Below are 21,541 nucleotides of genomic sequence, written 5' to 3' on the forward strand. Positions count from 1 at the left end.
ACAGATTTACCACCCTTTAGCTAAAGAAATTCTGTTCTAAGCAGATGCCTTTCTATACTGACATTATGCCCTCTTGTCCTAGACTTTCCCACCATAGGAAACAACCTTTCTACATCTACTCTGTCCACACCTTTCAACATTTAAAATGTTCAATGAAATCACCCTCATTCTCCTAAATACGAACGAGTACAGGTGAAGAACTGTCAAATGTTCCTCACGTGATAACCCCTTGACTCCTGGAATCATCCTTGTGAACCATCCACTTTCTGCCATTGTATTTCATTTGCCACTTCTCTGCCCATATTCTCCTCATCTGTCTCAGACCTTCTGCAGTTTCCATGTTCCTCAACACTGCCTACTCCTCCACCAACCTTTATCTCGTTTACAAACTTGGCCGCAAGCCCATTCATTTCATAAATCCTTAATGTACAGCATAAAACGAAGCAGCCCCACACGTCCCCTGTGGTACACCACTAGCAACCAGAATATGATGCCTGTATTCCAATACTCTGCTTCCTGCCATCAGCCAATGCTCTACCCACACTAGCATGTTTCCTCTTATCTAGTTAAATAGCCTTAAGTGCAGCAAAGGCTTTCTGAAAATCCAAATGCACAACATCCACTTTGTTACAAGATATGATCTTTGTAACAAATTCTTCCATGTACTCACACATCCACATTTTCCTCCTTTGTATCTGTACTACCAGGTGTCTAAACTGTGGAAGTCCATCTTTATAATTTCCTTTAAGATGCTCTGAAAAACAAACCTAAAGTCCCTATATCCCATGAGATTCAGTTTCAAATTTTGTTTAATTTTTGCACTGATAAACTTGTGTTTAATGTTACGGGCCCAGGGGACCCCAAAACCCAGCAGCAATGGAAATTCACCAAGCCCAATGGCAACTTAAACAAAAGTTACTTTTAGTTTTCTTTAAACGTAAAAACAGGATGAAACTTTAACTTATTAATATTAACTTAACCCCCTTCTAATTCTAAGTGCACATTTATGTAATATGTATATAAGTTTAGGAAAGTTCTTTGATTTACAGTCCTATCTCACTTCTCACTCCTCAAGTTCACCAGTATCAGGCAATTTTTATACTGTGCACAGAATTTAACATTTATGAATTTTCACCAAGCTCTAGAGCTTAAAGGTAATTGATTACCGCTCAGGAAGGTTCTTGTTGGTTTCAGAGAGAGATATGATGCTCATTGGACACACACAAACTGATTCCCTCCGATCAGCCACTTCAGTGTCTTGCTGAAGAAACTTGTCCCATCAGGGTTTCCAAGTGATAACCTCTTCTACTGCAGGTCACCACAGAGTTCCTTTTGCTTCCCTTATTTCAGGTGAAACACTCTAGCCAGCCATTTCCTCTTGTAAGGACTACAAGAGTTTTCAACAGGCTGAACTCAGAACTCACAACCTGTTTTCAAAATGGGGTTTCAACAAGCTTCCAGCTTGCCATGACTGCAGAAACCAGCTCTCTCTCTCTCTCTCTCTTAGAGAAAACCTGTTTGATCTCTTCTCTCTCTTTCTGCTTGCAAAACCACATGACCTTCTTAGAACAGCAAACTGCAAGCAGACAAAATGCGGCACCGGACCCAAACTTCTGAGCCTGTTCATCTGTGGCTTTCAAAACTATAATCTATTTACACCTGCTTTTGAAATTCTTTAGCAAAGCAACCTCGTTGTTTTATTGTCTTTGCAAAGGTTCCCAGTGCCTGCATGACACACTTTCAGCAAAGCTCCTGCATTTTAAATGAGATCTGTTTTGTGAAGTGTTTGTGTTTTTTTGTGACCTACACGAAACTCCCACAATCTATCTCCTTCAAAAACATATCTATATACATTATAAAATATGATATTATTTGTCATATTAGAATGTGAAGTAATTACAATTTTGCAGTTTTTTTGTGTGTTCAAGAGAGGTTCCCAAAGTAAAACTGCATGTCACACTGAATGCCTTGGCTCATTGATGAAGGTTCTGAGAAAAGATGTTTTACCGCAGAGAAACCACAGAATTACCAGCCACATGTTCCTCAAATGCTGCAGGCTACTGTACAAGAATCAGATGGTATCAGGAGTGATATAGTTGGCTGACTTTGCAAAAACCACTACTCCCCAAGGTCTACTTCTCTTCAGACAGATTTATCTTTTTTATTTCCGCTTTTGATTAGACTGGGGCAAGTGATGGGAATATTGTGACATCCCCAAAGGAACCAAAGAAACTGCTCACACTGACCATCAGAGACTCTCATTTGTACAAAACATTATTCATTTATGTATTTTTATAGATCAAATACATGTCCTGCATATGTATTATTTGCCTGTAGGTGTGTGATGTCTGGTTGTGTGTCTGCATGTTTTGCACTGAGGACCGGAGAATGCTGTTTCATCACATTGTGCTTGTGCAAGCAGACGACAATAAACTTGACAAGGATGATTCCAGGAATGAAAGGGTTATCATATGAAAAACGTTTGACAGCTCTTGGCCTGCATTTGTCGGAATGAGGGGGGATCTCATTGAAACATTTTGAATGTTGAAAGGCATGGACAGAGGAGATGTAGAAAGGTTGCTTCCCATGGTGGGAGAGTCTGGGACAAGGGGACACAGGCTCAGGATTGAAGAGTGGCCACTTTCAAAAGAGATGCGGAGGAACTTCTTTAGCGGATGCAGAGGAATTTGCTGCCAAGAAGACAGTTGTGGAGGCTGGGTCATTGGGTGTATTTGAGGCAGAGGTTGGCAGGTTCTTGTTTAGCCAGGGCATCATAGGTTATGGGGAGAAGGCTGGGCAGTGGGGCTGAGTGGGGAAATGGATCATTTAACGAAAATTATTAAATGGTGGGGCAGACTCAATGGGTCTCCTACGTCTTTTGGTTTGTGAGAACACCAGGATCAATCATCAAATTGTTCCTTCAGTAGCCCTTTTTATACTTGCATCCCAGTAGATCGGCCGTTTGGTGTCCCGGTTAGGATTGGCGTTTTTGCTGTTCACACTTGGCCACTCTTAACTGGGACACTGCACACTCTCATATGCGCCACGAGCCATCCCTGAGGATAGGAGTGTCCTACCTTCTACCAGTGATGCCATGACGCATCAAGCCATGGTGGACCTGCCCTAAATCTTGATCATCTTGATTATCATCTTATATTTGGACATAATTAATCATGCCTAATTACAACATAATTAAGCTTTATGTACAGCCCCTGTCGTGGTTGTGCCGACCTATATAGACCTTTATAAGGGACCGTGGGAAAGTGCTAACAATAAATAGCAATAGCGGATCATTTTTACAGGGTGGGAAAGTTAGTAGCGCTTTCGCGCACAATTTATAAAGACCATGGGAAAAAGCGATAGCAGACCTGCCCTCCAAGAATTCCGTGTGGCAGAGAAAGGCCCCTCCTGGGCCCCGTAACGCTGGGCTGCAGCATTCACAATTCACATTTCGCCCCCTCCTGGGCCCCGTAACGCTGGGCTGCAGCATTCACAATTCACATTTCGCCCCATCCTGGGCCCCGTAACGCTGGGCTGCAGCATTCACAATTCACATTTCGCCCCATCCTGGGCCCCGTAACGCTGGGCTGCAGCATTCACAATTCACAGCGAAGTTTGTGACTGGGCTGGTAGTGAAGCAATCGGGGACCTGTTGGAGTTCCCCAACTCCTTAAATTCCCATGAAGACAAGTGTCATGTGGCAAATTCTCTTACCTGCAGCAGACTCTGGTGGAGGGATGGACCTTGGAAAAATAGAAAAGCACAGAAATTTAGTCCACAGCCAAGTGTAGCAGTAACCAGGACTTTACAGAATCCATGGAGAGTGAGAGGGGCAAAAAGAAAATCCATTAAAATCATTAGACACTGATGAGACAAGTTTTGTTTAGGTTAATAACGGTTAGCAGAACAGACATGGAACGCATACAAACCTAGTCAGAGTAATTGTACCTTTTAAAGTGATGCAGAGATTTGAGCTCTGCCCGACAATGGATGAAACAGCATTTCTCTTACAATTTTGAGGGTAATTTAACAGGAGAGTCAAAATTAGCTGGGAAAAAGCTTCTTCCCACAGGCTGTGAGATTCAAAAACGTTACCCAACAACCTTGGATCTTTTACAATTAAACAAGTAAATTCATCCAAAATACTTGTACAATACTATATTCTTATGTATCTATGTATCTGTGTATCACGTGTCTATGTGAGTGAACCGTAGTTTAGAGACACTGTTTCATATGGTTGTATACGTACAGTCCAATGGTAATGAACTTGCACTTGAACTTGAAATCCAGGTAAATGCCAAGACCAGAACAATAACATAAGAAGCAGGAGCAGGAGTTGGCCATCCGGCCCATTGAGGCTGCTCTGCCATTCAATGTGGTCACGGCTGATCTGATGATCGGCTCATCTCCACCTACCTGCCTTTTCCCATATCCCTTAATTCGCCGGCTATGTAAAAATCTATCCAACCTTGTCTTAAATATGTTTTCGGTCGTTACCTCCAGTGCTTCATTGGGCAGCGAATTCTACAGATTCACCACCCTCTGGGGAAAGCAGTTCCTCCTCATCTCCGTCCTAAATCTACTACTGTCGTGGCACACATCTCTCATGGCGAACTGGCCCTCGCTTGTATCATCGTGCCAGCGGGGCAGCTGCGTGAAGATGGCACCATTGGGGGTATCTCAGCGCCTTGTGGCTTAGGCCACAGCGCGCGCCTTGGGCGAACGTGATGACATCAATGCCATTGCGGGGTGGAGCTTATGTTGCCCTTAAAGGGCTCATGCTAAGTTTGAATAAATCAGTTCAACTGAAACCCCTCAGCGTCCTGTGGTGTGTTTCAGAGTTAGTAGTTGCCAGCGCGGTGATACAAGCGGGGGCCGGTTTACTACGAGAGATGTGTGCCACCACACTAACTTGAATCTTGAGGCTATGTCCTATAGTTCTGGTCTCCCCCACCATTGGAAACAACTTATCTATGCCTTTCATAATTTCATAAGATCCCCTCCCAATCTAAATTCCAGTGAGTACATTCCCAGACGATTCAATCTCTCCTTATAGGCCAATCCCCCTCATCTCTGGAATCAACCTGGTGATCTTCCTCTGCACCATCTCCAAAGCCAGTGCATCCTTCCACAAGTAAAAAGACCATATCTGCACACAGTACTCCAGATGCGCCCTCATCAGTACTTCATACAGTTGCAGCATAACCTCCCTGCTACAAAACTCAATCCCTCCAGCAATGAAAGCCAAGATTCCATTTGCCTTCTTGATAACCTGTTGCACCTGCAAACCAACCTTTTGCAATTCATGCACAAACACTCCCAGGTCCTTCTGCACGGAAGGAGACTGCAATCACTTGCCATTTAAATAATATTCTGATCTTCCATTCTTCCACCCAAAGTGGATAACCTCACATTTGCCGACATTGGACTCCAAAATCAATAATGGATGAAACGTGAATGATAATATAAGGTATATTCATGAAAGTCTTTCTTTCAATTTTCAGGCATCTAAAGTTAATTCTCGTCATCCATGCCTTGAAACAGGAAAGATGGTGTCAAGCTGGAGAGACAGCAGAGAAGATTTATGAGGATGTTGCCAGGACTCGGAGGCCTAATCTCCAGGGAGAGGTTGAGCAGGCTGGGGATTTATTGCTTGGAGTGCAAGAGGATGAGGGGTGAACAAAATAATGAGCATAATAGATCGTGTCAACACAGAGATTCTTTGTCCAGATGAGGAGTATTGGTAACCGGAGGGTACAGATTTAAGGTGTGTGTGTGTATGTGTGGGGGTGGAGGGGGGGTGGTGGTGGGGAAGGGATGCAAAGACTTAACAGGAACCTGAAGGGTAATATCTTTATGCAGATGGTGTGGGTGCCCGAGGAAGTGGTTGAGGCAAGCACTATTTTGATATGTAGAGAAAAAAAAATTGGATGGATAGGATGGGTTTTGAGGGCGGGTCTCGTGCGGGCGGGATATCTTGGTCAGTGTGGGAAAGATGAGCTGAACGGCCTGTTTCCATGCCATGACCAGGATTTTGGTTGCAGGCTTTTGAGCAGGTTTGTGCCAGTTCAACAACTTGCCGGAGGAATTCAGCAGATCGAACATCACCAATAGAATCAAAAGCACGGCCAACGTTACAGGTTGGAACCCTTCACCGATAGTTTTGGGTCAACCACTCTCTTACTCCCATGGGTGCAGCTCCACCCACCAGATTGTGTTTTGCTCTAGATTCCAACATCTGCCGTTTAATGTGCCTTGAAGTATGGGGTACAGTTTTGGGCTCCTTATATTTAAGAAACAGTGTGCTGGAGAGGGTTCAGATAAAATTTAAAAGAATGATTCCTGGAATGAAGAGATCAGCACATGAGCAGCATTTGATGGCTCTTGGACTGGACTCCTTGGAGTTCAGACGTATGAAGGGGGACCTCATTGAAGCATTTTGAACGCTCAAAGGCCCAGACAGAGTAGATGTGGAAAGGTTGTTTCCTATGGTTCTCGGACAATGGTTCTCAACCTTTTCTTTCCACTCAAATACTACCTTAAGTAAACCTTACTAACCACAGAGCACCTATGCCATAGGATGCCAAACAGCTCAACCACTTTCACCTGAGCTGTCTCCACAGACTCCTCCACATCAGGTGGCAGGACAAAGTCCTGACACGGAAATCCTGGAACGTGCTGGGCTCTGCGGCGTCTACACCCTCCTGCTGAAAGCCCAAGCCGGGTGGGCTGGACATGTGGTCATTTTGGCCCATGAGGCCATGCCATCCATTTACACCCAACTGACCCCCCCCAATCGTTTTTGAAGAGTGGGAGGAAACTGGAGCCCCTGAGGAAAACCCGCGCAGACACAGGGAGAACGTACCAATTCCCTTATAGACAGTGCGGGATTCAATTTCCAGTCCTGATCGATGGCGCTGTAACAGTGTTGCATTAACTGCTATGCTGTCCCCTTGTGTGCTGTTCCAATTGTCCAGCATCTGGAGACTTCTTGGTTCCCTGTGACAAGATAACCTTTATTCATCCAGCAGATGGCAGTGCTTGACTGTGTGAGTAGGAGCTGGAATTGCAACTGCACCTTGTCACACCTTAGAGAAGACTCAAAGTACTTCCTGTTTCATGAACCATATTGCTCGGTCGTAGTTCTCCTGGGCCCATGCAGAAACCACAAGAAAAGGGAAGGGCCACTTGCTTCCAAGGGTGGCGGATTTAGTGCAGTGGCTAGTGCGACGCTTTTACAACGCAAGTGACCCCGGTTCAAATCCGGCACTGTCCATAAGGAGCTTGTACGTTCTCCCCCGTGCCTGCGTGGGTTTCCTCTGACCCTTCAAAATGTACTGGGGGCTGTAGGTTAATGGGGCTATGCGGGGGTGGGGGGGGGGTGGCCATAGACTTGTGGGCCGGAAGGGCCAGTTACCGTATTGTACATTTAAATTTCGACTCAATTTAAAATTTGCATTTAGTTCTGTTCACCTCATTACAGGAAGGATGTGGAAGCTTTAGAGAGGGTGCAGAGGAGATTCACTTGAATGTTGCCGGGATTGGAAAATGTGTCTTACGAAGCAGGATTGACAGAGCTAGGGCTTTTCTCTTTGTTGTAACATAGGAAGAACGATTTAATAAAGGTGTGTAAGATTCTGAGGACCCCTGACAAAGGGGCCTAAATTGTGGTTTCCCGTTACTTTCTATGGATGCTGTATGATCTGCTGAGTTTGACCTGAATGCAATATTCGTTTGTGCATTGGCATTGACCACAGCATCTGATGTTCTTGTACAACTCAGATTATGAGGGGCATAGATCACAAGATGTAGATACAGAAGTAGGCCCATCGAGTCTGCTCCGCCATTCTAATCATGAGCTGATCTATTTGCCCCCACCCCCCCACTCAGCCCCACTCCCTGGTTTTCTCCCTGACTAATCAAAAATTTGTCAATCTCTGCCTTAAATATGCCCAACAGCTTCGCTTCCACAGCCGCCTGTGGCAATAAGTTCCACAGACTCAAGACCCTCTGACTGAAGAAATTTTTCCGCATCTCTACTTTAAATTGACAGACTTTTATCCTGAAAGTATGCCCCTTATCCTAGAATCCTCTACCGTGGGAAACATCCCTGCCACATCTACTCTGTCCAGGCCTTTCACCATTCACAATGCCTTTATGAGGTCCTCTCCATCTGTATGTCAACGAGTACAGTCCAAGAGCTGTTAATCGTATGTCATTTACTCACCCTTAATCCTTTCATTCCTGGTATAATTCTGGTAAATCTTTTCTGAACCCTCTCCAACGCCAGCCAGGATTTGAGAGGGTGCTGAAGGCAAGAAGGGTCCCTGAATATGCCTTGGGAACTGAAGGCTTCCTGATCATATCAGAGGTTTGGACCTGGAGCTCAAAATGCCCATGAATCGAACAGGAGTCTGTGCGGCTGCAGAGGCTGCGGAAGCGCTGGAGGTGAATCCATGGACACTCATAAGGACTCTCCTTTGCTTCTTTCTCTTACCGTTAGAAGTACCTGTGTACTGCAGGGGGCGACCTGTGTACCTGTGGTGATACACCACTGGCCGACTGCAGGGGGCGACTTGTGTACCTGTAGAAGAGCACCGGAGGACAAGGCAACAACCGGTCGGCTGCCAATCACCCTCCGGGATATAAGCCACATCCGGCTCTTCAACTTCAGTCTCTGAGCCAGCACAGCTACTCTCACAGCCAGCTCTGTGGAAGTTTATGTAAAATAAAGCCTGTTGAACAGACTTTATGTTTTGTGTCTGCTTTTCTGCTCGATAGCGCATCACAATTTAATCCACATAAAATTTAAAGCTGTAATGGAGAAGCTCCTGAGCACTGGGAGCCTTGAAGTCAACCCACACCATCTGGAAGCACAGGCACGCTTTGAAATCTGGAAGTGCCACGGTCGAAACGATCATCGAGGCACACGCCAATGACATCCTGGACTCTGACAGGAAAAGGCTCGTCTTACTCCACTCGAAGCCGGGTCCCCAAGCCTTTCAGGACCTCAAAGACTGCACCGAGTACTCTGAAGCAATGAACACCCTAGAAACCATGTACAAACCTCCCACAAACGTGGTCTTCGCAAGGTACCTTCTGAGTATTCATGCCCAGCTGCCCGCAGAGACAGCCAAGTTCTACCTGGGAGCCCTATGTGAGTTAGTCCGACCATACTTGGCAGAACCCGGGGTGAAAGGTTGATCAAGGATGCCTGCGTCCGGGGTCTACACTCGAGAGCCGTCAGGCAGAAGCTGCTGGAGGACAATATCTACTCCGTGGCCAAAATAGTGGAGGTAGACCAAACCCAGGAGGCAGCAGTCCTGCAGACCGAAGCCTTCGACTCCAGGCTTCCCCAGGTCTCCACGTGGTCAGCACAGACAACAGCTTTGGCCCAAAACCAGACGGTGACCGAGAACATTGCTGTAAGTACTATGGGTCAGATCGATGATCGTGCCAAAACTGCCTGGCCAGAAGTCAATACTGCTCAAGATGTGGCAAGAAAGGCCATTTCGCTAAAGTATGTCTTTCAAAGCCTGCTGGCAGCTCAGTGGGCCTCTACGACCAGCCCCCCCCCCCCCACCTGGTCCTGGCCACATGCGATTGCCAGGCGAAGCAAATGCCCCTTCAGCAACTTCCAGCCTCCCCAACCTCAGCAGCCCTACTTCCAGCCTTACCGGCAACGATTGCCACATGCATGCCAAGTGCCTATACCAACCCTTGAGCTTCCAGCACCACCCCACTAAGACACCATGTCCGCGGACTACAATGACGTGACATCACTTCCTCCGGCGCAACCAGCGCAGCCGGGGAGGAAGACCAGCCATGCCACTGCCACGCACCCCCACGTGGTGCCGCCATCTTGTGCCAGGGCAGGTGCAGGTGCCACAGCCTCCAAGGCCCTCCCAGGCCTACAATGAGCACAACACCGATGACGATGACGACGTGGTCAACATGGGTGTTGACCAGGCCACCCTACTGACGCACCCCACACCTCTGGACGCTGCCGACCGTCACCCGACGCACCCCACGCCTCCAGACGCTGCCAATCACCACTCACTGCACCCCACGCCTGCAGAGAGCGCCACCGGCCAACACTCACCTCTGTTGATGCACCCCATGCCTGCAGAAGACGCTGCTGGCTGCAACTCGCCTCCGTCATTGGGGAATGACAACTCGGATCCCGAGATGGTCCTAGTGGCCACCACACTGACCAGAGGCACCCCTCACAGCCTCAGGCGTTCCATGATGGACGTCAAAATCAATGGGTAGGTAACAAAGTGCTTAATTGACAGTGGCAACACCGAGAGCTCTATTCACCTGAGCGTGGCCCACTCCCTCAAACTCAAAATCAACCCACCACTTTCTCTATCGCTTTCGCCGCCCAGGACCGAACTATTAATACTCTCAGGGACTGCTCTGCTGATCTGACTGTGGAGGGGGGGGGGTGGGGGGAGACATACATCAAGTTCAAACTCTGCGCCCCAGTCCTCCTGGGCTTACTTTCAATGTCACCTGCATAGCATCACCCTTGCCTTCGGGGGTCCCCTATCACCACTCACGCTCCACAGCACGCTGTTCAACCAGCCCTGGCCAACCTGCGGCCTCTCCGTACTGCACATCGCCTCTCCTGTCCTCTTCTCACACTTCACGCCAGACTGCAAGCCAATAGCCACCAGAAGTAGGCGCTATTGCACCGTGGACAGACACTTCATCAGGGCAGAGGTGCAGCGGCTTCTGGTGGAAGGTGTCATAGAGCCCAGCAACAGCCCATGGAGAGCACAAGTCCTGGTCGTCAAGGGGGGCATCAAACTGAGGATGGTCATGGATTACAGCTAGACCATCAACCGGTACACCCAGCTGGACACCTACCCCTTACTGAGGATAGCTGACATGGTCAACAAGATAGCCCACTACCGGGTCTTCCCTATGAATGACATGAAGTCGGCCTATCACCAACTCCCCATCCACCCATGGGACAAGCCTTATACCATCTTTGAGGTGGACAGGCAGCTCTACCAGTTCTGCCAAGTTCCATTTGGGGTCACAAGCAGGGTCTCTGTCTTCCAGCGGGAGATAGATCGCATAGTAGACCAGCACAAGTTAAGGGCGACTTTCCCGTACCTGGATAACATCATCATCTGTGGCCACGACCAGCAGGACCACGATGCCAACCTGGAGAGATTTCTCCGGACAGCCGAGGAGCTGAACCTCACTTACTATAAAGAGAAGTGCATGTTCAGCACCACCCGCCTCACCATCCTGGGGTACATCGTGGCACATGGTGTCATTGGCCCAGATCCAGAACAAATGCACCCATTAATTGAGCTGCCACTCCCCACATGCTCAAGGCCCTCTACAGGTGCCTTGGCCTCTTCTCCTATTTACTCACATGGGTTCCTCGCTTCTCGGACAAGGTCTGTCCACTGGCCCAGGCCACAAGTTTCCTGCTCCCACCCAAGGCGCAGGGAGCCTTCACGCGTATCACGCAGGATATCTCAGACGCCACGATGCATGCTGTGGACGAGGACTCCCCTTTCCAGATGAAGAGCGATGCCCCCGATGATACCCTTGCCGCTACCCTTAACCAGGAGGGGTGCCCCGTTGCCTTCTTCTCCAGGACCCTCCACAACTCCAAGCTAGGGCACTCCACCATTGAAAAGGAGCTCCAGGTGATCGCCACTGGTGCCACTACCTGGCCGGCAGGAGGTTCACCATCCTCACCGACCAGCGTGCAGTGGCATTCATGGCAAGAATGATAAGATCTTGCTCTGGAGAGTCGAGCTGGCAACATACAGCTACGACATCCAGTACCTTCCGGGGAAGTTTAATGACTCCCCCGATGCCCTCTCCCGGACCTGTACGTCACTCCATGACAATCAGCTGTAGGCCCTGCACGAGTCCCTCTGCCACCCGGGCGTCACCTGCTTATACTATTTTATCAAGTCCCAGAACCTCCCATACACCATCAGGTATGTCAGGACCATGGCTTGAGGCATGCCAGATTTGCACAGAATGCAAGCCCCTTTTCTTCCGCCTGCCCCAGACCCACATTGTCTAGGCCACCTGGCCCTTCGAGCGCCTCAGCATAGACTTCAAGGGCCCTCTGCCTTCCACAAATTGGAATGGCTATTTCCTCCCGATCATAGATGAGTACTCCTGCTTCCCTTGCGCCATCCCATGCCCAGACACCTCTACAGCTACCGTCATCAGGCACTGATGCAGATCTTCACCACATTTATCTACAGTCCACGTTTATCTACAGTGACCGGGGTTCGAGCTTCATGAGTGAGGAACTGCACCAGGACCTGACAGCAAGGGGCATCGCAACTAGTCGCACGACTAGTTACAACCCGAGAGGTAATGGACAGGTGGTGCGTGAAAATGAGGTGATCTGGAAGGCAGTCCTCCTGGTCCTTAAGTCTAAGGGGTGGTCCATAGAGTACTGGCAGGACTCCCTCCCCGAGATGCTCCATGCCATCAGGTCACTCTTGTGCATGGCTACCAACAACACCCCTGATGAACGCCTGTTTTTGTTCCCCAGATGGGAACATAACTCCCAGCATGGCTCATGTCCCCAGGACTAGTGCTCCTGCCTAGACATACGAGGGCCCACAAGGCCGAACCCCTGGTCGAGCAGGTGTTCCTCCTACGTGTAAACCATAACTATGCCTACGTTAGGTTCAGCAGCTGCAGGAAGGACACCGTCTCAACCTGATACCTGACACCAGTGGGAACAGCCACCACAGCACAAGAACACTTAACTGAGGACCACGCCAGCCCGACGCACTCCCCCGACCCCTGACATCTGTGGGACACCCAAGACCTCGCTGGGCTATTGCGCGTTTCCCACCCCAGGTACCCCGGACTCACTCCAACTGTGAGGGACGAACCCGCCCTCCCACCCATCCAATGCTTCACACACACACTTCAACTCCGGCCGCCCTGGCCACCCCACTGTGCTTCACCACACCAGCCGCTCCGACCCCCGCCACTGCCCACCCCGACTAGCCCCCACTTACCCTCGCCAACCTTTGACCAGGAGTCAACCCTGTTATGGTCACAGAGACTCCGACGGCCGACGGAACGTCTAAACTTGTAATTAATATATATATGTTTGGGGCTTTGTAGAACATGGAATGTAAACTTCCCCCAGGACAATTTTAAAGAAGTGGGTGAATGTGGTGATACATCACTGGGCGACTGCAGGGGGCGACCTGTGTACCTGTGGTGATACACCACTGGCCGACTGCAGGGGGCGACCTGTGTACCTGTAGAAGAGCACCTGAGGACAAGGTAACACCCGGTCGGCTGCCAATCACCCTCCGGGATATAAGCCACATCGGGCTCTTCGACGTCAGTCTCTGAGCCAGCACAGCTACTCTCACAACCAGCTCTGTGGAAGTTTATGTGGAATAAAGCCTGTTGAGCAGCCTTTATGATTTGTGTCTGCTTTTCTGCTCGATAGCGCCACACAGTACCAGAAAATGCTCACGGTGACTCTTTGTGACTGAAGTTAAAGTATATCATGTACATTATATTTTTTTTATATTATTAAAATGACAATAAATGAACGTTGAACCTTGAGATCAGACATCAATTAGTCCAAATGATTGATGGAGGTTGTTTGAGTGAGGGATAACTTAAGTAGCAAGCAAGAAAACTAAAGGGCTAAAGATTGGACAGAAACTGGACATTTTCTTTGTAGATTCCCCTAATTTAATTTTTTGATTGGGTTATCATCAGTCTGCACAGTGAGTAACTGGTGCTGTTAATCAATAAGTCAATTCCAACTTAGAGCTCTCAATGCAGTTAGCAAATACCCTCCAACATATTAGTACCAGATGGAATTATTAGTAAGCTGGGATCTGGCTATTTGGAATCTTACGGGAGCTGGCGTTCACCGTTTTCACCCTGAACTTCATTCTCTTTCGCCTTTTTGTCTTTAACATCTGTCTCCACCTTCTTCTTCTTCTTCAAGAGTCCCCAGGACCAGGGCCCTGGCTTTGATGCATCCTGTGACACAGGGCTTCAAAGTATGCAGGGCATTAACATTGGTTAACAAACTCTGCCTGCCACGCTGAGAACCTAAAAACCTGACCACTCCCATTGCACTGTCAGTGAAAAAAAAAGGCCCAGACTTTGATTTTACAATAAGAATCTCAACTTCTAACGGACTCAATAGCTTGACACCACAGAAATGCTGGAGCAACTCATTAGGTCTCCTGTAAAAAAGGCAGGCCCGAAACATCAATAACATATCTTTAGCTCCTATGGACACAGAGAGATCTGCTGAGTTCATCCAGCATTTCTGATTCTTTACCATAATCGCAGCATCGACACACTTATGTGTTTGATCTTGATTGCAGTCCCTTTCGTGTAAGGAAAGTTCATAACCAGTCAGACTAATATCTGTCCTTGTGCATTGCTAACTCGGTGTGTTGGCATTCAGCACACAAGGATGAAATTTCATTTACTGTTGTGTTTCTTCCATCTTTGGGTCATGCCACTATCCTTGTGACCACATTCAGAAGCCACGTCCTGTACTGGTGGATGTCCAATGGATCACTGATATCAGCCTTCTTCTCATGGGCCATCATTCACCCTACCCCACCAATGACCAGGAATGAGATGAGGCCTTGATCCACACGCTGGAAGAGATTTCCCCCCCCATGCTCAGGAGGTCCAGCCCCATTCCCTACCCCCATTCTCAGGAGGTCCATCCAAACTCACCTCCCCATCCCATGTACAACTCCTCTCTGATTTATCTCCAGCCTCCTTATGCAATGCCTCTCTCTCTCCTCCCTGGCCCAAGTCGTGGTAAAGGCATTGGATCACTCGCCCCTCTGTTTGCCAAAACATATCTCCGATAACAAGGAAACTCAGCGACGGAGATCCAGTGAGGTCTGACCACAGAAATGATTTAGGCCTCTTACATCTCTGACTGGGAGGATGGAGGGCTGACTCCAACCAACCCCTCCTCCTGCTCTCCCAAGTAAGATTGGTGTCCCTTCCTGAGAGTTCCAGTCCCTCTTCTCACCCAGAATCACTGCCCACTTACTTCATGTCTTCAGACATTTCATCAACGTCGTCGTATATTTCTTCACCGCCTGGAGGCGGAGGGAAATGCCCTGAGGTGGACAATAAGAGAACAGTCAGGTCCTCAGTTGAAAGACAGTTACAATCATAAATGCTCTTCCACAGAGATCTCAGTCTATAGACAGGGTACAGAAAAAGGGGATTGTGAGCAATACTTTCACCATGAAGGTAAACAGACTGTGGAACTGCTTTGGTCTTTGAGTTTTACGGCACAGAAATGGCCCCTTCGCTCCAACTCCTCCATCTGATCATGATGTTTTTGGGTACTGGTCCCACCTGCCTGCATTTGGTTACCTGTATTTTACTATCCATGCACCCATCCAAATATCTTCTAGATATCATAATTTTAAATATTCACACTGGTTAGACCACCCTTGGAGTGTTGCAATCAGTTCTAGTCGCCTCAATACAGGAAGGATGTAGATACTTTGGAGAGGGTGTAGAACCTTTGGTGGGAGAGCCCAGAACAAGGAGGCACAACTTGAGGATTGAAGGACCTCTGCTTAGAAAAGAGATAGGGAAACATTTCTTCTGCCAGAGGGAGGTGAATATGTGGAATTTGTTGCCACAGGCGGTTGTGGAGGCCGGGTCATTGGGTGTATTTAAGGCAGAGATGGGCAGGTTCTTGATTAGCCAGGGCATCAAAGGTTACGGGGAGAAAGCCGGGCAGTGGGGCTGAGTGGGGAAATGGATCAGCTCATGATTGAATAGCAGGGAAAACTTGATGGGGTGAATAGCCTATTTTTTTGCTCCTACAGTATGTCTTATGGTCTTATGAACTCATCTGTTCTGGGCCAGTTCTGTTTGGCTGCATATGGTCCATATTCTTCTAAACTAGGGGTCTCCAAAGTGGTCGTTATTGGCCCCTGGGGGTCGATGGGACAATCCAAGGGATTGATTAATTCCAGGGGGTCGAAAGGGGGTTGATAAATGGCCAGGGGTGGGGGGGGGGTTTGATTCAAACTTTTGAAAATAGCGCCTATGGCAGGGGTGACCAACCCCTCGCTGCTTTCAGCCTCTTAATAGTAGAGAACGAAGGACTGACAGAACTGGGAAGAAGGAGATATGTGTCTAACACTCCCCCCCATCCGGTGCCATCATCACCCCCCCCCCCCCCACCCAGGTCTTCTATCACTGCCAACTGGCACTTAATTTTCTTCCGTGATCTTGCTGGTCAGTAAACTGGTTACTCCTAGTGACTCGGGGTGGGGTGGGGGGTGGTGGGGGGGTGGTGGGGGGATCTCTCTTTTGCTTCTCTTTCTCTGACTGTAAGAGGCACTCGGCAATTTCTGCTGACAGCAGATCTGTCTGCCTGACGTAGACTAAAACAAATTTATATAATTTTAAACTAAGGCATACAGTACGGGGGCAGGCCATTTTGGCCCACGAGTCCATTCCACCCAATTAACCTACAACCCCTGGTACATTTCAAATGGTGGGAGGAAACTGGAGCCCCTGGGGAAAAGCCTACAGACATGGGGCGAACTTACCAACTCCTTACAGACAGCATGGGATTCAAACCCCGGTCCTGATCACTGGCGCTGTAAAGGCGTTGCGCTAACCGCTACACTAACCGTGCTGCCCCATTTCTTGTCATATTACACCTGCTTTATGACATGACAGTAAAAGAATCCTGAATCTTGAAAATCAAGCATGGGCATGAGTGAGAGATGAAAATGGGGATGAAAGGATTGGTGGGATTGTCCTGAGAGTTGATAGAGGTGTGACGGGCTGAATGGCCTCCTATGTTGCAGGGAAATAGAAGAGGGTAATATGCAATGGGGAAAGTGATCCTAAATATTTAACAGTGGCTGATGCCATACTTACCACTGTTGCCCCCGGTACCTCTGCAGAATACAAAGGAAAAAAAGTCTAAATTAGTAATGGGTTGAAACAGAAAAATGGCTTTTTATCCTGTCACTCTGAATGGACATGGAGTAAGCCTCCAGCTTCATTGATGCACTGTTAGCCCAAGCAATGCTGTGTCTGTAGCTGAGATGCTCACACTAACAGCTTACATGGAACATAGAACATTGAGTCACAGTACAGGCCCTTCGGCCCACGATGTTGTGCTGACCTATGTAAACCTACTCCACAACAATAGAATCCTTCCCTCACACCCTAACTTTATTTTTCTTACATCCACATACAGTGAAACCTCCTTAGAACGCGATTTGTTAATCCATGGAATCACTTGTAGCACGAGTGTCTGTGGACCCCAAACGTTGATTTTTAGGATGCCAGGCTAACAGAGGCTAAGAGCCACAAACTCAAAAATGGATTCATGACTCATTTACAAGATGTGTATGTTAATATGTGGAATTTAAAGGTCTTCAAGGTCTTATTATAGGGTTTGAGTCACACTATTCTGTTTTCCTGCTTCCTGCACTCTGACATATGTACATCTGTTCCGCGACTCGGCTTTAACGTGGTATGAAATCTTGGACCCCAACTACCGCGTTCTAATGAGGTTTTACTGTATGCACGTATCTAAAAGTCTTTTAAGTGTCTCTGTCTCGCCCTCTGCTATGCATTCCACGCACCCACTCTCTGCGTATTTGGGAATGTAGACACTCGTGCAAACACTCACACACACACAGACACACATGCACACAAACCCGCACACATGCACACACCCACATACACACAACATTGTGTACACACCCAACGAATTGTTCCTGGGAAACCAATTGTAGAAGCCCAAAATATGGGATCTTCTTGACTTGAGGCCCATTCTTCACCACTTATCCCACTACATCTATTCCAACCAGCATGCTTCTTCCTCATCTGGTGGCCCAATTGCCCCTTCAGTGTGTCCCTGCCATTTGCCTCACCTCCCAACCTAACACTCCACATTCTCTTCCATGCCAGGTGATGATTTCTCTGGAGATGCCCAGTGGGTCTATCTGTAGCAGCCTCCATTTTGAGCTCTGACAAATGTGATCTTCCTCTGAAGTTCACCCTGAGTTATCGCTGGGGACTGCCAGCTTAGAGCACTAATAATTTTCCTGCAGGTGTCTGGCCAGCATTGCTCAGCCAGTTCCCCCAGAGAAGGCCCACCTTTGAGGAGCTGGGACCAGAAGCTAAAGCTAAAACTAAAAATGTGAACCACATATTCAGGGGAATTGCATTCAAAGCTAGGGGAGAGCCTACCTTACCAGAAAGGTTCCACACACATACACCACACTCTATAAACAAACATCATGTACCTCCCATAGTTAAACCTGTGAAGACATTCACACGATAATTCCAATTTTGGGTGAAGGTCATTGGGACTAGTGGGATAATATTTTAGCACAAACTAGAGGGGCCAAATGACTTGTTTTCTGTGCTGTAGTGTTCTATAGTCAGAAAGGTGTCACAGCGACTGGACTTCCTGAGAAGACTGAAGTGGGCAAGGCCACCGGCCTCCATCATGTCAACCTTCTACAGGAGCTCTATCAAGAGCATCCTGGCCGGTTGCATCACAGTGTGGGTACGGTTGCTGCAGAGAAATGGATCGGAGGTCAATCCACAGGACCATAACGAGTGGCAGAGAGGATCACTGGGGGTCTCCCTCCCTGCCCCCAACCATGGAGATGACCTACCAGCATTGTTGTCTGAAGAGAGAACACAAATCATTGAGGACCCCTTCCACCCCGCACGCAGCATCTACCAGCTGCTCCTGTCAGGGAAGAGATCCAGGAGGATCAGAGCCAGCCCCACCAGGCTGAGGAACAGCTTCTCCCCACGGGCAGTGAGAACGCTGAACGACTAAAAGAACTGCTGAAACTGACCCTCCGAGACTTTGATTTGTACAAACAATGTCTATTTACTTATTTATTTCTCTAAATGTAATTCTTGTCCTGCATATGTATTTTTTGTCTGGCTGTGTGTCTGCACGTTTTTGCACCGAGGACTGGAGAACACTGTTTCGTCAGGTTGTATTTGTACAATCAGACTTCGCTAAAGAAGGTAGATTGGGAGTAGATATTAAATTTTTTAAATATTATTTACAACACTGCAGAATCTGATTCCAACCATTTAAATCCGTTCTACCCAATTAAACTACAACCCCCTCCCCCCCCGGACGATTTTGAATGGAGTACCCGGGGAAAACCCACGTAGACACTGGGAGAACGTACAAACTCCTTACAGACAGTGCTGGATTTGAACCCAGATTATTGGTGCTGCCATGCTTCCTTCAAGTGCGAGTCTTTCAAAGAGAGTTAGCAAGAGTTCAGAGGGGTGAAAAGATTAGGCTCAGGATATTGGTCAGGAAAAGAAGAGGGAAACATTTGACAGGTAGTAAGGGAGTTCCTTGAAGAATAAAAGAATTTCCTGGGCAAGTAAGATTCCCCCTCAGACACCTTCTCAAACTCTGTTTTGTCCTTTAATTGATCATTTTGTTCCCACACTGAACTTTAAACTGCTCTCAATTCCCAGCCCTGCTACCTTCATAGTAGGACATAGGTACAAAGTGAAGGGAGGAACATTTAGGGGAGACATCAGGGGTAAGTGATTACACAAAGAATAGTTATGCCTGGAATGCATTGTCAGGGATGGTGGTGGAGGCTGGTACAATAGGGGCATTTAAGAGACTCTTAGCCAGTTCCCCCAGAGAAGGCCCACCTTTAGGAAAATAGAAGGAAGAAAAATTTGAACTGGGAGGTTTACAACTTCCTCATTTTCAGAATTATTATAAGGTGGCACAACTAAAATTTATTAACACAATGTTGGATCCGACGCAAACTACTGCCTGGGCTAAAATAGAATTGGATAAAATTGGTGAGAAGTCTATGACGGAATTTATTCATAAATGGAGTTCAAAATTATTAACTGGAATTGATCCTCCTGTTTTAAAACATTTAATTGAATTATGGAATAAAATTGACTATCAGACAGGTGAAAAGGCTAAGATTTCAATGAGAACACTTTTGTATCAGAATAAACTTATTTCTTTCACTGTAAATAATCAATTTCTGAGAATTTGGTTAGCGCAATGCAGTTACAGCACCCGCAATCAGGACCAGGGTTCGAATCCAGTGCTGCCTGTAAGGAGTTTGTACATTCTCTTCTTGTCTGCATGGGTTTTCCTCGTGGGCTCCAATTTCCTCCCACCCTTCAAAATGAACAGGGGATTGTAGGTCAGATAGATGCAATTGGTTGGCACGGGCTTGAGGGCCGAAAGAGCCTGTTACTGGGCTGTATGTCTAAATATATATATAGGTCAGCTCAACATCATGGTCTGGAGGGCCTGTACTGTGCTTCATTGTTCCATGCAACTTTATATGCCTCCTGTTGGGATCAAATGTTAATTTCCTCCTCAGCCTGACAGGATTTGTATCAGACAGGAATGCATAACAGTAATTCACATTTATATTCTTTAAATATTATCTATTGCCTGTCTACTAGCAATCATTTAGTCAAGGATTGTTACCCTTGAACCAGATGGGAGTTTGTAAAGTAGAATATCGTGTGGGTGGCCCGAGGTTTTTCCCCAGGGCTGTATTGACTAACACGAGGCGGCATAGTTTTAAGGTGCTTGGGAGTAAGAACTGTGGGGGGATGTAAGAGGTAAGATTTTCACACAGAGAGTGATGGGTGCATGGAATACACTGCCGACAATGGTGGTGGAGGCAGGTACAATAAGATCTTTTAAAAGACTGAAGTGAAAGTCTGCAGACACTATGGTTGAAGTAAAAACACAAAGGTGGAGGAACTCAGCAGGTCAAACAGTGTTCTTCATATAACAATGAGAGATACAGAACCAACGTTTCAGGCTTGAGCCCTTCATCAAGGAATGGAAATGTGTTGGCAGGTGCTCGAACAATATGGTATGGGGAGGGGTGGGGGGATGGTCCCAAGGCAGGGGGTAATAGGTGGAGAAAGGAGGGAGGGTACAGCAGTGAGCATGGGGAGGAGGGATAGCTCTGTGAATAGAGAAGGAAAGGGGTGAAGAGCTAAGGGAAAGAAGACAAGGGGAAAGGGAAGAGAGGGAGAATGGAGGGTAGGTAAGCAGAATCGAGAGAGGTCAATGTTAAAATCATCTGGTTGCAGAGTACCCAAATAGAAAATCAAGAGTTTTTGCTCCAATTTACAGGTGGTCTTGGTGGGATAGTACATGAGGCCATGGCTGTCCATGTGAGTATGGAAGTGAGACAAAAAAGTGAAATGGTTGGTCACTGGGAGGTCCATGTCACCACCTCACCACCACCTCATGACCATCTCACCACCTCACTACCAACTCAGTACATCCCACTATCATCTCACCATCACCTCACTACATCACATCACCATTCCACCGCCATCTCACCACCACCTCATGACCATCTTACCACCATCTCTCCACTACCTTACAACATCTCACCACCATCTCACGACCATTCTACCACCACTTCACCACCATCCCACTACCACTTCATCATCTCACTACCACTTCACCACCATCTCACCACCATCT

The 21,541-nt window shown here is 47.6% G+C and overlaps 1 protein-coding gene across 3 annotated transcripts in view; it reads right to left on the reverse strand.

Moving 5' to 3' along the window:
- The window catches only part of LOC138735676 (FYN-binding protein 1-like), a 181,813-nt gene that overhangs the window by 36,160 nt on the left and 124,112 nt on the right, over window positions 1–21,541 (reverse strand). For 2 of the 3 annotated variants that reach the window (XM_069883876.1, XM_069883866.1), the window contains exons 10-13: window positions 16,927–16,946; window positions 15,062–15,131; window positions 13,889–14,029; window positions 3,715–3,743 (exon numbers count right to left, since the gene is read on the reverse strand). In XM_069883876.1, coding sequence (XP_069739977.1) covers window positions 3,715–3,743; window positions 13,889–14,029; window positions 15,062–15,131; window positions 16,927–16,946 — 260 coding nt within the window. The remainder of the gene's footprint in view (window positions 1–3,714; window positions 3,744–13,888; window positions 14,030–15,061; window positions 15,132–16,926; window positions 16,947–21,541) is intronic. The other variant, XM_069883884.1, reaches the window with a different exon arrangement.

The sequence above is a fragment of the Narcine bancroftii genome, chromosome 1 (assembly GCF_036971445.1).
Source record: "Narcine bancroftii isolate sNarBan1 chromosome 1, sNarBan1.hap1, whole genome shotgun sequence".
In the NCBI taxonomy this organism is placed as follows: domain Eukaryota; kingdom Metazoa; phylum Chordata; class Chondrichthyes; order Torpediniformes; family Narcinidae; genus Narcine; species Narcine bancroftii.